The 15,553-nt window shown below is 46.4% G+C and overlaps 1 protein-coding gene across 1 annotated transcript in view; it reads right to left on the bottom strand.

The window, feature by feature from the left end:
• The window catches only part of LOC142243350 (intraflagellar transport protein 70A), a 144,879-nt gene that overhangs the window by 59,461 nt on the left and 69,865 nt on the right, over positions 1-15,553 (bottom strand). Inside the window, exons 10-13 of the mRNA XM_075315194.1 lie at positions 6,951-7,016; positions 1,202-1,255; positions 987-1,052; positions 664-740 (exon numbers count right to left, since the gene is read on the bottom strand). Of these exons, the coding sequence (XP_075171309.1) occupies positions 664-740; positions 987-1,052; positions 1,202-1,255; positions 6,951-7,016 (263 nt within the window). The remainder of the gene's footprint in view (positions 1-663; positions 741-986; positions 1,053-1,201; positions 1,256-6,950; positions 7,017-15,553) is intronic.

The raw sequence follows: 15,553 nt of genomic DNA, 5'->3' as shown, positions 1-15,553 counted from the left end.
TCCAAAGCTAGGTAGGGCACAGGAGGGAGTGCATATTGTAGGGATTTATTTCCTCCTCTCCACTGGGCACCAGTCTGTTATATTATTTTGTATTGTGGCTATGGACCATTTTAATAATATCATTAAATGTTATGTTTTAGTTAGGGATCTATGTTTTTTGTAATAGATTTGGTAACAAAATTCCTCATGGCACAAACCCTTTAAAGGAAATCTGTCAGCAGGTTTTTTCTACCTCATCTAGGAGCAGCACGGCAGCATGATGTAGGCCAAGACATCCTGAATCCAACGATGTATGACTTAGATTAGTGGCTGCAGCCATTCTGACACAGTGAAAGATTTTATTTTCTGTATGTAGCAGAACTCTGGGAGCTGTCCCCGCACACACCAGGCTTTCAGTGTATATTTCCACAGACAGAGGCTGCTATTCACAGAAGGAGAAGGAGTCGGACTACAGCTCACATGCTGCTGAGACCCACTAATGATAAAGCTAGGAGGCTTAAACTAACAATGCAGGGAAACAAAAACAGACTTTGAGATAAGAGACATCTGGCTGTAAACTTCATGTTAGCTTTTACAGTATTCTGGCTTCAGATTACATAGCAAAAACGTCCTGGTAGAGTTCCTATAAAGCAACATGGTAACAATATTCTGAAATGATCTTACTTTTCTAGGGCTTCGTCATATTCGCTCACAGCCTTTTTAACTGCTTCATCATCCCGGTTGAGTCTTGCTTCTTGTACCTTGATAATGGCAACAAAAGTGAGTACACCCATAAGTGAAAATAGGTCTTCTCTTCTGGTACTTAATTTGTGTGTGAATTTGCCAGGCATTCCCAATGGGTACAGTAAACTTTGTCTCACAAGGTTTTTTACATTTTTAGTCCCACAGAGATAGAACATTTGGCCCCAGTGAGGTGACGATGAACATGACCTCAGTAATATCTGGTGCAGTAAATAAAATGAAGGAGAAGGAATTCCACTGTGTACCTGTTTTGTTCGCTTTCTCAGTTGCTCGGTCAGCATTCCAGCCAGTTCGTCCAGCTTTAAGAAAGCCTAAAAAATACACAAAGTGTAATATAGATTACCGGCTCTAATAGAAATACTGATGAATTTAAAATGCAATGGCCAAGAATAAGAGACTCCTGAAAGGCCAATAGTGAACTAATACCAGTATATTGTAACAGCAGGAATTCATACAGTACCTCATCTGGAGCTGTTTGGCATGTTATCAGGGCATCCAGAAAATCATACAAATACTGAAATATATAAGAAATCAACAGATTACAAAATAAAGGTCTTAAATATTTTTTAAGAGTTAGCCAAGAGCAACTTTAAGTCCATTCTATGCACAGATATGTCTTGAAAAGACTTAAGTTTATTATCTAGACTCTACAACAATTTCACAACAGCCTCGTGCAGTTACATAATTACATAGAAATATAGATTGAAAAAAGACTTAGGGGTACTTTGCACACTACGATATCGCAGGTGCGATGTCGGTGGGGTCAAATCGAAAGTGACGCACATCCGGCGTCGCTGTCGATATCGTAGTGTGTAAATCCTTTATGATACGATTAACGAGCGCAAAAGCGTCGTAATCATATCATCGGTGTAGGGTCCGACATTTCTATAATTTAGCTGCAGCGACGGTACGATGTTGTTCCTCGTTCCTGAGGCAGCACACATCGCAGTGTGAGAAGCCTCAGGAGCAAGGAACATCTCCTACCTGCGTCACCTCGTCTCACGCCACCTATGCGGAAGGAAGGAGGTGGGCGGGATGTTTATCTCCCGCTCATCTCCGCCCCTCCGCTCCTATTGGCCGCCTACCGTGTGACGTCGCTGTGATGCCGTATAACCTGCCCCCTTAGGAAGGAGGCGGGTCGCCGGCCAGAGCGACGTCACAGGGCAGGTGAGTGCATGTGAAGCTGCCGTAGCGATAATGTTTGCTACGGCAGCAATCACAAGATATCGCTGCTGTGACGGGGGCGGGGACTATCGCGCTCGACGTCGCAGCATCGGCTTGCGATGTTGTAGCGTGCAAAGTACCCCTTAGGTCCATCAGGTCCAACCTTTCTCCACCAACTATACAATCTCTATTACTAGATTATTTGCAGTTATGGTATCTGCCATTACTACCTCTTGTGGTAGGGCATTCCACAGTCTGACTGCTCTAACTGTAAAAAACCCTTTCATATCTGGCTTCCAGAATAGCTTTTATTCCACACGCAATGTTCTTTGTCCTTTGCAAGAAATAAGTAATGTGCCAGTTGTTTGTATTAACCACACAAGTATTTATACATACAGTCATGGCCAAAAGTGTTGGCACCCTTGAAATTGTTACACAAAATGAAGTATTTGTCCCAGAAACTTAATGCAATTAATTACACGTTTTGTTACACACATGTTTATTTCCTGAAAAAACTGAAAACAAAAAGCAAATTGGACGTAATTTCACACAAGCTCAAAAAAGAACCAATCAAAATTGTTGGCATCTTTCCAAAAATGTGGGTAAACAACTTTTTACAAGCATGTGATACCCATTTTAACTCACCTGTGTCAAATAACAGGAGTGGGCAATATGAAAATCACAAGTGGAACCAGATAAAAAGTGGAGAAGTTGACTCATGCTTTGCAGTGTGTGTGTCTGTGTGTGCCACACTAAGCAGTGGAGAACACAAAGAGTAGAAGAGAACTGTCTGAGGACTTGAGAACCAAAATTGTTGAAAAATATCAACAATCTCAAGGTTACAAGTCTATCTCTAGAGATCTTGATGTTCCTTTGTTTACAGTGTGCAACATAAACAAGAAGTTTTTTTTTTCTTTTCTTTAATCAAATATTTTTATTGAAACTTTTCAAACAAAATAGGTTTTATAACATCCCCGAGGAGCGTAGTCCCCCAACATAGAAGATAAGTGCAATAATATCCAATATGTTCATCACATCTCCAAAATGTTCATCACCTATGTAAAGGGGTTCTTAATTAGGCATTACCAATAGGAGATCCACTTTAATCCAACACGTCAATTCTCAGAAGAAGTCTGTAGTTCTCTGGAGGCAAAGCCTAAGCCATCTATCCAGGATGCCTACACCTTGTCAAACTTTGAGATACAGTCTCTTTTCAGATATACTTATTTTTCCATATTTATCAGCCAATTCACTTTGCTAATATACTCTGGGATAGAGGGTGTCAGGTCATTCAACCAATATTGTTCTATCAGCTTTCTAGCCATGTATAACATTCTAGCTACCGCTATTTTGCCATACTCATCCGTCACCAGGTCTTCAACGTACCCCAGAATGCACACAAGAAGGGACCGAACCACACCCACGAGTGGACTATATTAATAATTTAATTTTTTTCTTTCTAAAAAGGATCAAGCTTAGGACATGACCACATCATGTGGATGGGATCTGCACACTGGTTTTGCACCTGTTACAGAGAGGATGACCGCTAAGCCTGATGTTGCATAGAAATTTTGGAGTTCTGTATTTTTGGTGTAGTAAATATATTTGGGATAAACGGTAGGATTCACTGAGGGATAGATCCGGCTCTCTCTCTAGAACCTCAATCCATTGAACAATTTTCAATATGGCTCCCTCCCATTTCTCTTTAGACTTAAGGACGCTTTACACGCTGCGACATCGCTAAAGCGATGTCTTTGGGGTCACGGAGTTCGTGACGCACATCCAGCCGCTTTAGCAATGTCGTTATGTGTGACACCTACGTGCGCTCTAAAATCATCGCAAACATGTGCAAAATCGCTAATCGTTGACATACTCCCCTATTCCCAATTATCGTTGCTGCTGCAAGTACGATGTTGTTCGTCGTTTCTGCGGCAGCACACATCGCTATGTGTGACACCGCAGGAACGACGTCCACCGTCCACCGGCAATGCGGAAGGAAGGGGGTGGGCGGGATGTTACATCCCGCTCATCTCCGCCCCTCCGCTTTGATTGGGTGGTCGCTTAGTGACGTCGCTGTGACGCCAAACGAACCGCCCCCTTAGAAAGGAGACGGTTCGCTAGGCAGGTAAGTATGTGTGACGTGTCCGAGCGATTTTGTGTGCCACGGGCAGCGATTTGCCGTGACGCACAAACGATGGGGGCGGGTACGCACGCTAGCGATATCGGTAACGATATCGCAACGTGTAAAGCGGCCTTTAGACGGATATTTGAGAGTGTTAAATCAAGTACTACACAATATATTACTGAAATTAGGCCCCCAGAAGTTTTAACCTCAGAAATTCTATTTATGATCTTATTTTCAGGGACCCCTTGCTCCAGCTGTAATTCCTCTGCTCATCATGCGTGTCGTAGCTGTAAATATTTGTAGAACTCCTGTCGAGGTAGATCAAACTCCCCCTGCAGCTGCACACATTCCTTCAACTCGCCATTTTCCCCCAATATATGAGTGAAGCCCATATCCCTTTTCTTTCCCATATACCAAATCCTTGCAATTTATTGAGATTTGGAATCCATGGTTGAGGTAAATTGGGAGATACAGTGCAGATTGTGAATGAGTCTTATTTTCCACCACAGTTTGTGCAATAACAACAAGGTTGGTATACTCTCCCCCTGAAGAGCAAACCTTTGTGTTTCTAGTGCCCCGTATAAATCCCAGGAGTTAAGAAATTGCTGCAAAAGTAATCATTGTATCACACCCCCACCCGGGTCTTTCCAGCTTCTAATAGGTTACAATTGGGCAGCCATAACATACGCCCAGGGATCTGGAGCTGCTACCCCCCCTCTACAGTAGTTCTAGCTTAATTCGTGGCGTCTTTCCCCCAGATCAGTTCCCTGAACAGATCATTAATTTTGTAAAAATACCTTTGTGAGATCCACACTGGAGAATTATGTAATACATAGAGTAATTGTGGCATCTAGATCTTTTTAAGTAAATTAGTACATCCCACCAATGACAGTGGCAGCTTTACCCACATACTCAGCTTATTATGAAACTTTTCCAACACCGGGATAAGATTTAATTTCTCATAGTCACCCATCATCCCTGTAATATTTAAGCTAAGGTATTTAAACTCCGAAACCACCTTTAACCCAGACTCAGCATAAATACTATCATTGTCTCTATTCCCATCTACCGAGAGCAGTGTCGCTTGTTTTAGTTGATCACTAAACCCGAGTAATGGCTAAAGTCACCAATAACGTCAATCGCCAAATTCAGGGATGACGAAGCCTCTGCTAAGAATAATAGGGCATCATCTGCGTAAAGTGCAATTTTCTTTTCTATCGGTCCCCTCTGAAACCCCCGTATACCAGCATGAGCTCTAATAATTATAGCAAGGGGCTCAATGGCCAGAGCAAAGAGTAAAGGGGATAAGGGGGCACCCCCCGGCATGTGCCTTGATGCAATTCAAAAGATGCTGATAAACCCCCATTCACCCTCAGTCTGGCCGTCGGGTTTCCGTATAGCATTTTAAGCCATGAAATGAAATCCACGCCCAACCCAAATTTATCCATGATCTCCTACAAATACTCCCATTCTATTGAATCAAATGCTTTGGCCGCATCCAGCGAGCATATGACTCTGCTGCCAGGATTATCCACTGGTAATTGAAGATTATGAAATAATCGTCTGATGTTTGTTGCAGTGGACCTAGAGGGCATAAATCCTGACTGATCCATATGTACCACCTTAGTTATAACCTTACTAAGCCTGGAAGCAAGAACTTTTGCAATAATCTTGATGTCGGTAGTCAGTAGCGATATGGCCGATACGAGTCTGGGAGCAAGGGGTCCATGGATTGGGTTTTAAAATTATGATTATCACTGCTTTTTTCATGGACCTCACTCAGCAAAGACCCCTTGCTAAAAGCCCACTGGAGAGTGGCAAGCAGGTGTGGAAACAGAACATTCCCAAATTTCTTATACATTTCCATAGGGAGACCATCTACTTCTAGGGATTTATTGTTGGCCATAGACTACACAGCCAATAGCAATTTACCTATTATCATAGGGCCATTTAAATAAGTCCAATCGGCCAAGGAGATCGTGGGGAAATTTATTGAGCCCTCTGCTGCTGAGACCCTGTTGCTCACTTTTTGCATATTTTGCCGCATGATTGACAGTTCCGCTTTAATCTGCCCCATTTGAGTACTGAGTGAAGTTAGGGTGGAACCATACTGTGTCACAGCCGTAAATACATCTTTCACTGTGGGCTCAATAATTGCCTTGCTTGCAGCTTTATCGCCTGTCTGGCTCAACTCACCAATGGCAGGAGCGCCCGCTGCTGGTGACTACCCATGGCACTGGTTGTTTACCCACAATTTTGGAAAGGTGTCAACATTTTTGTCCTGCCCATTTTTAAGGTTCTGTGTGAAATTTGCTTCTTTTTCTCATTTTTTTTTGTGTTGTTACAATATACAGAAAATAAATAAACATGTGTATAAGGTGTGACTGCAATAATTTTCTGGGAGAAACATTTTATTTTCAGGAACAATTTCAAGGGTGCCAACACTTTCAGCTATGACTGTATAAATAAGTTTGACTTAATCTAACATAAACAAGCCCAACTTTTCCAACCTTTCATCATATGAGAGTCCTTCCATCCCTTGCAATAATCTAGTTGCTCGGCCCTCACCTGGCTCTAACTTCTGAATATCATTTTTAAAGTGTGGAGCCTAAAAGTAAAATCTTGTTTGCTTTAGAAGCTGCTGCCTGACATTGAGTGCTGCTGCTCAGCTTATTTGTAATGAGAATACCCAAGTCCTTGTGGCTCACAGCCATCATCTGCTGGCAAAGATGTGGGTAGAGGTCTTGAGCAGGCATCAAACCCAGGGAGCTGGCATATAAATTAACTGTACGTGATATGTCAGTAAGAGGTTAATAAACAATTTTCTAAAAATCCTATTTTTACTATATAATTAAGAAAATACTAATTACCAGTTATAGCAATTAGACAAATAGGTTCTATATACTAAATAATCACTTACTGGAGTTAGAAATTTGTAGGTAAGATGAGCATTTTCTGCCAGCACATCCGCTGCAAGATCAAAATACTAAAGAAAGATAAACCATAGTATTAAATTAATAGTTACTCCACACTCACTATCACAGGAAAGAATAACTTTCACACTGGTCAGGTGCGGGCAAATCAATGATACAGGGAAAAATAAGCACACACGAGAGTAACCAATGGTTTAATTATTCATTGTATAAATCAATAAAATAGACAGCTCTAGGTGTATGAAAATATATATAATATAATATTATATATATATATATATATATACACACACATATACATACATACATACACACATATATATATATATATATATATATATATATATATATATATATATATATATATATATATATATATATATATATATATATATATACATACCTATATATATGTATATATACACATACACACACACACACAGAGAGTTGTGCTCAACAGTTTACATATCCTGGCATATTTTTTGCTTTCTTGGCCTTTTTTCAGAGACTATGAATGATAACACAATTTTTTTTTTTCCTCTCATGGTCAGTGGTTGGGTGAAGCCATTTATTGTCAAACTACTGTTTTCTCTTTTTAATCATAATGGAGACCAAAAACATCCAAACGAGCCTGATCAGGAGTTCACATACCCTGGTGATTTTGGCCTGATAACATGCACAGAAGTTGACACAAAAAATGGGTTTGAATGGCTAATAAAGGTAACATCTTCACCTGTGACCTGTTTGCTTGTAAATCAGTGTATGTACATAAAAGCTAAGTGAGTTTCTGGGATCCAGACAGACTCTTGCATCTTTTATCCAGCCACTGATGTTTCTGGATTGTTATGAGTCATGAGGAAAGCAAAAAAATTGTTAACGGATCTACAGGAAAAGATAGTTGAACTGTATTAATCAGGAAAGGGATACAAAAAGATATCCAAGGAATTCATTATGTCAGTCAGCAGTGTTCAAACTGCGATTAAGAAATGGAAAATCAAGGGCTTTGTTAAAAACCAAATCACGATAAGGTAGACCAACAAAAATTTCAGCCACAACTGCCGGGAAAATTGTTTGGGATGCAAGGAAAAACCCACAAATAACATCAGCTGCAATACAGGACTCACTGAAAACTAGTGGCGTGGCTGTTTCAAGATGCAAGGAGGCACTTGAAGAAAACTGGCAGCATGGTCGAGTCACCAGAAGAAAGCCATTACTGCGCAAATGCCACAAAGTATCTCACCTACAATACGCCAAAACAACACAGAGACAAGTCTCCACACTTCTGAAACAAGGTAATTTGTCACGTTATCAGCAAATACTGGAGGCAAATTTGCACGCATCAGCCCGGAAACTGCGCATGGGACGTACTTGGACGTTCCAAAATGACAACGATCCAAAACACAAGGCCAAGTTGACTGATCATTGGCTACAGCAGAACAAAGTGAAGGTTCTGGAGTGGCCATCTCAGTCTCCTGAACTCAATATCATTGAGCCACTCTGGGGAGAACTCAAGCGTGCAGTTCATACAAGAAAGCCCAGGAATTTACAGGAACTGGAGGCTTTTTGCCAAGAAGAATGGGCAGCTTTACCATATGAGAAAATAAAGAGCCTCATCCACCACTACCACAAAAGACTTTAAGCTATCATTGATGTTATAGGGGGCAATACATAGCAGTAAGAACTGGGGTATGTGAACTTTTGATCAGGGTCATTTGGATGTTTTTGGCTGTTGTTCTGATTTAAAAAGAGAAAAAAGGGAATTTTGTTTACTTACCGTAAATTCCTTTTCTTCTAGCTCCTATTGGGAGACCCAGACAATTGGGTGTATAGCTTCTGCCTCTGGAGGCCACACAAAGTATTACACTTTTAAAAAAGTGTAACCCCTCCCCTCTGCCTATACACCCTCCCGTGGAACACGGGCTCCTCAGTTTTGGTGCAAAAGCAGGAAGGAGAAAAATTATAAATTGGTCTAGGGTAAATTCAATCCGAAGGATGTTCGGAGAACTGAACCATGAACCAAAAGAACAAATCAACATCAACAACATGTGTACACAAAAGAACAACCAGCCCGAAGGGCACAGGGGTGGGTGCTGGGTCTCCCAATAGGAGCTAGAAGAAAAGGAATTTACGGTAAGTAAACAAAATTCCCTTTTTCTTTGTCGCTCCATTGGGAGACCCAGACAATTGGGACGTCCAAGAGTAGTCCCTGGGTGGGTAAAAACAATACCTCAATAGAAAGAGCCGAAAACGGCCCCCTCTTACAGGTGGGAAACCGCCGCCTGGAGGACTCGCCTACCTAGACTTGCGTCTGCCGAAGCATAGGTATGCACTTGATAGTGCTTCGTGAAAATGTGCAGACTAGACCACGTAGCTGCCTGACACACCTGCTGAGCCGTCGCCCGATGCCGCAATGCCCAGGACGCACCTACGGCTCTGGTAGAATGGGCTTTCAACCCTGAAGGGAGCGGAAGCCCAGAAGTACGGTAGGCCTCGAGAATCGATTCCTTGATCCACCGAGCCAAGGTTGACTTGGAGGCCTGAGAGCCCTTGCGCTGGCCAGCGACAAGGACAAAGAGCGTGTCTGAACGGCGCAGGGGCGCCGTGCGAGACACGTAGAGCCGGAGTGCTCTCACTAGATCCAAAGAGTGCAAATCCTTTTCACACTGGTGAATTGGATTAGGGCAAAAGGAAGGCAAGGAGATATCCTGATTTAGATGAAAAGGGGATACCACCTTAGGGAGAAATTCCGGGACAGGACGCAGAACCACCTTATCCTGGTGAAAAACCAGGAAGGGAGCTTTGTATGACAGCGCTGCAAGCTCAGACACTCTCCGAAGTGATGTGACTGCCACCAGGAAGGCCACCTTCTGCGAGAGACGGGAGAGAGAGACATCCCGCAGCGGCTCAAAAGGCGGCTTTTGAAGAGCCGTCAGGACCCTGTTAAGATCCCAAGGTTCCAACGGACGTTTGTAAGGTGGAACCATGTGGCAAACCCCCTGCAGGAACGTGCGGACCTGCGGAAGCCTGGCTAGACGCTTTTGAAAAAACACGGAGAGCGCCGAAACTTGGCCCTTGAGAGAGCCGAGGGACAAACCCTTGTCCATTCCAGATTGTAGGAATGAAAGGAATGTGGGTAAGGCAAACGGCCATGGAGGAAAACCGTTATCAGAGCACCAGGATAAGAAGATTTGCCAAGACCTGTAATAGATCTTGGCGGATGTAGGCTTCCTGGCTTGTCTCATGGTGGCAATGACATCCTGAGATAACCCTGAAGACGCTAGTAGCCAGGACTCAATGGCCACACAGTCAGGTTGAGGGCCACAGAATTCAGATGGAAAAACGGGCCTTGTGACAGCAAGTCTGGGCGGTCTGGAAGTGCCCACGGTTGACCCACCGCGAGATGCCACAGATCCGGATACCATGACCGCCTCGGCCAGTCTGGAGCGACGAGAATGGCGCGACGGCATTCGGACCGGATCTTGCGTAGTACCCTGGGCAGCATCGCCAGAGGGGGAAACACGTATGGCAGTCGAAACTGCGACCAATCCTGGACCAAGGCGTCCGCTGCCAGAGCTCTGTGATCCTGAGACCGAGCCATGAAGGCCGGGACCTTGTTGTTGTGTCGTGACGCCATGAGGTCGACGTCCGGCGTTCCCCAGCGGCGACAGATCTCTCGAAACACGTCTGGGTGAAGAGACCATTCCCCCGCGTCCATGCCCTGACGACTGAGAAAATCTGCTTCCCAGTTTTCTACGCCCGAGATGTGAACTGCGGAGATGGTGGAGCCTGTGCCTTCCATCCACTGCAGAATTCGTCGGACTTCCTGGAAGGCTTGACGACTGCGAGTGCCGCCTTGGTGGTTGATGTACGCGACGGCAGTGGCGTTGTCCGACTGTATTCGGATCTGCCTGCCCTCCAGCCACCGATGGAAAGCCAATAGGGCTAGATATACTGCCCTTATCTCCAGGATATTGATCTGAAGGGACGATTCTATTGGATTCCAGGTTCCTTGAGCCCTGTGGTGGAGAAAAACCGCTCCCCAACCTGACAGGCTCGCGACCGTGGTGACCACGGCCCAGGTTGGAGGTAGGAAGGATTTTCCCCGAGACAGAGATGTGGGTAGGAGCCACCACTGAAGTGATGTTTTGGCTGCAAGGGAAAGGGAGATGTTCTTGTCGAGGGAAGCCGAACTCTTGTCCCATTTGCAAAGAATGTCCCATTGGAGTGGCCGTAGATGGAATTGCGCAAACGGCACTGCTTCCATAGCTGCAACCATCTTCCCCAGGAAGTGCATGAGGCGCCTTAAGGGGTGTGACTGACTCCGAAGAAGTGATTGCACCCCCGCTTGCAGAGAAAGCTGTTTGTCCCGCGGTAGCTTGACTAACGCTGGCTGGGTATGAAACTCCATCCCGAGGTAAGTCAGTGATTGCGTCGGCGTCAACTTGGATTTCGGGAAATTGATGATCCACCCGAACTGCTGGAGAGTCTCCAGAGTGACGGAAAGACTTCGTTGACACGCCACCCGAGAAGGAGCCCTGACTAGGAGATCGTCCAAGTAGGGGATCACCGAGTGGCCCTGAGAGTGCAGGACCGCTACGACGGATGCCATGACTTTGGTGAAAACCCGTGGGGCTGTCGCCAGGCCGAAGGGCAATGCGACGAACTGGAGGTGTTCGTCCCCGATGGCGAAACGCAGGAAACGTTGATGTTCGGGTGCGATCGGCACATGGAGATAAGCATCCTTGATGTCGATCGATGCTAGGAAGTCTCCTTGTGACATCGAGGCGATGACCGAGCGGAGCGATTCCATCCGAAATCGTCTGGTTCTCACATGTCTGTTGAGCAGTTTGAGGTCCAGAACGGGACGGAATAACCCGTCCTTTTTTGGCACCACGAACAAGTTGGAGTAAATACCGCGACCACGTTCCTGAAGGGGAACGGGAATCACAACTCCATCTATCTTTAGAGCGGCCACTGCCTGAAAAAGTGCGTCGGCCTGTGCGGGGGGTGGGGAGGTTCTGAAGAAACGAGCCGTAGGTCGAGAGCTGAACTCTATCCTGTAACCATGAGACAGAATGTCTCTCACCCATCGGTCTTGAACGTGTGGCCACCAGGCGTCGCCAAAGCGGGAGAGCCTGCCACCGACCGAGGATGTGGCTAGATGAGGCCGAGAGTCATGAGGAGGCCGTCTTGGAGGCAGTGCCTCCTGCGGCCTTTTGGGGGCGTGACTTGGACCGCCACGCATAGGAGTTCCTCTGGCCTTTCTCCGGACGGTTGGACGAAGAGGATTGGGACTTGGCGGAGGGACGAAAGGACCGAAACCTCGATTGGATTTTTCTCTGCTGAGGTCTCTTAGGTTTGGACTGGGGTAAGGAGGAGTCCTTTCCCGAGGATTCCTTAATAATCTCATCCAACCGTTCGCCAAACAAACGGTCGCCAGAAAAAGGCAAACCAGTTAAGAACCTTTTGGAAGCAGAGTCTGCTTTCCATTCGCGCAGCCACATGGCCCTGCGGACTGCCACGGAGTTAGCGGATGCTACAGCCGTACGGCTAGCGGAGTCCAGGACGGCGTTCATGGCGTAGGACGAAAATGCTGATGCCTGAGAGGTCAAGGAAGAAACATGTGGAGCAGAATTCCGCGTGACAGCATTAATCTCAGTCAGACATGCCGAGATTGCTTGGAGAGCCCACACGGCCGGAAAGGCCGGGGCGAAAGACGCGCCCGTGGCCTCATAAATAGACTTCACCAAGAGCTCTATCTGTCTGTCAGTGGCATCCTTCAGGGATGAGCCATCAGCAACAGACACAACGGACCTAGCAGCCAATCTAGAGACTGGAGGATCCACCTTGGGAGAGTGTGCCCAGCCCTTAACGACTTCAGGTGGAAAGGGATAACGCGTGTCAGTGAGCCGTTTAGCAAAGCGCTTGTCCGGGACCGCTCTGGGCTTCTGGACAGCGTCCCTGAAGTTAGAGTGATCAAAAAACGTATTGCGCGTACGTTTGGGGAATCGAAATTGGTGTTTCTCCTGCTGAGAAGCCGACTCCTCTGCAGGAGGAGGCGGTGGTGAGAGATCCAACACCTGGTTGATGGACGAGATAAGATCATTTACTAAGGCGTTCCCCTCAGGGGTATCAAGGTTAAGGGCGAAGTCAGGGTCAGAGCCCTGAGCTCCCACGTCCGCCTCGTCGTCCTGAGAGTCCTCAAGCTGGGATCCAGAGCAGCGTGAGGAGGCCGGGGAAGAGTCCCAGCGAGGCCGCTTAGCCGGTCTGGGGCTGCGGTCCGGGCAGGAGTCCTCCGCCTGGGGCCTAGGGGCTATCCTGGGAGCGCGCTGCGGCGCGGACCGAGAAGGGCCTGGAGGAGACAGACTAACAGGGGCCGGGGCCTGTGAAGGGCCCGGTCTGGACTGCAAAGCCTCAAGGAGCTTAGATGACCATTTGTCCATAGACTGTGCAATGGACTGAGAAAGTGACTGAGAGAGTTTCTCAGCGAAAGAGGCCAACGACGGTGACTCTGTCCCTGCAGCCTGTTCAGTGGGAGCAGGGGGATCTACATGAGCCGAGGGGCCCACAAGTGCCCTAGGCTCCGGCTGAGCAAGCGTGGCAGGAGTCGAGCATTGATCACAGTGAGGGTAGGTGGATCCCGCAGGCAACATAGCCCCACAAGAGGTACAGGCCGCGAAAAAATCTGTGCTTTAGTAGCTTTGCTCCTTGTGGACGACATGCTGTTGTCTCTTAGGAGAGTGACCACTGAGGGTATATAGGAAAAGGGTATACAGCCTTTCCGAACAGATATATATATCTATTACATATATATATATATCTCCCGGCACCCTAGGGGGACCAGCACCGGGTGACCGGTGTGGCTTACCAACCGCTAACGAGCGGAGTGTGTCCTCCAGATTCCCTGTCGTGGAACCCCCGGAGCTGCAGAGCTTTGCTGCTGAGTAGCATCCACCGGCAGAATGCTAAAAATGGCTGCCGGAGCTCTCAGGGAGGGGGGGGCGGCGCTAGCAAAGAGCGGGAATCTGGAGTCCCCACAGTGGTCAATGAGGGGGGAGGGAAACATGCAAGATGCTCCAGCCCTCAAAGCCGACGTCATGTCGTCAATCCCGCCCTAACCCCTGACAGGCAGGCTCGGGGGCGGGATTTTTCGCGACTAGGCCGCGGCGAAGCCGGGGACTAAATTTAAGGCCGTGCCCGACAAGCAGGCACGGTCGGCGCGGAAGTCCGCCGAAAAGACAACGGACGGAACTACCGCGGCTTCCGGGGATAAGGTGCGACCCTCTCTGTACAGTCCCCACATGGAGACACAGAGTACCTTCCAGTTGCAGGGCCCGGTCCCTGGGGGTGAAGAAGCTCCGGTCCGGCAGGTTCCACCAGGGGCTGCGGATGGAGCACGGTCCCAGCTCATGGATGACCGCTTAGGATCCCACTTCTCCCAGAGCCGCATAAGGGATGGTGAAGGAGACGGCATGTGGCTCCAGCCTCCGTACCCGCAATGGGTACCTCAACCTTAACAACACCGCCGACATAGTGGGGTGAGAAGGGAACATGCCGGGGACCCCATCGGGGTCCTCTTTTCTTCCATCCGACATAACTATGTATGAGAATGCATGAGTGGATGTGTGCCTCCTTCCACACAAAGCATAAAACTGAGGAGCCCGTGTTCCATGGGAGGGTGTATAGGCAGAGGGGAGGGGTTACACTTTTTTAAAAATGTAATACTTTGTGTGGCCTCCAGAGGCAGAAGCTATACACCCAATTGTCTGGGTCTCCCAATGGAGCGACAAAGAAACAGTAGTTTGACAATAAATGGCTTCACCCAACCACTAACTATGAGAGGAAAAAAAAGTTTTTTGTTATCATTTATACTCTCTGAAAAAAAAGCTAATAAAGCACAGAAGCTTCTGGGGTATGTAAACGTCTGAGCACAACTGTACATATACGCTATTATCTCCTTTTACATTAACCATGTAAACTCTATTTACAAGTAAATTTATATTCAGTAGATGGAGACGTTCCCATTTCTGAGATAGGAGATGGCAGTTAGTGCTCATAAACCTCTATGGAGAGGAGAGGGATGAGGAGGGAGGAGCTAGAGGCAGACACAGACATGATGCTGCAAGTTCTCCTGAAACGACAGTTACAGTCCTACATGGACCTTTATAAGCCCCAACTGTCACCTCGTAGCTTAGTAATGGGAAAGTTTGTAATCACTGAGGTCAGATTTTACACGTGAATAGAGAATTGTGAAGATAATTGATCAGTCAAGGAGGAGAAAAAAGCAGATTTTTTTAAAAACGATATATTAAAAAGTTTCTTATTTTCTCGTGTCCTATTGATTTATGAAAAATAATTAAAACAATTATTCTTTAAAGTGAACCGGTCAGGTACAATAGCACCCAGAACTATGAGCAGTTCTGGGTGCATATTGCTAATCTCTGCCTAACTGTTCCTGTATACACTAGCATAGATAAAGAGATCTTTAGAAAACGTATTTCTAAAGATCTTTTATTATATGCTAATGAGTCCTGTGGGCGTTTGTTCCCCTAGCTAGTTGGCCCACATAGCATGGTAGCACACCCCTGTG

This window comes from Anomaloglossus baeobatrachus, chromosome 6 (genome assembly GCF_048569485.1).
Source record: "Anomaloglossus baeobatrachus isolate aAnoBae1 chromosome 6, aAnoBae1.hap1, whole genome shotgun sequence".
Classification (NCBI taxonomy): Eukaryota; Metazoa; Chordata; class Amphibia; order Anura; family Aromobatidae; genus Anomaloglossus; species Anomaloglossus baeobatrachus.
Note: the sequence above shows the minus strand (reverse complement) of the source record. Positions and strands in the feature narration are given on the sequence as shown.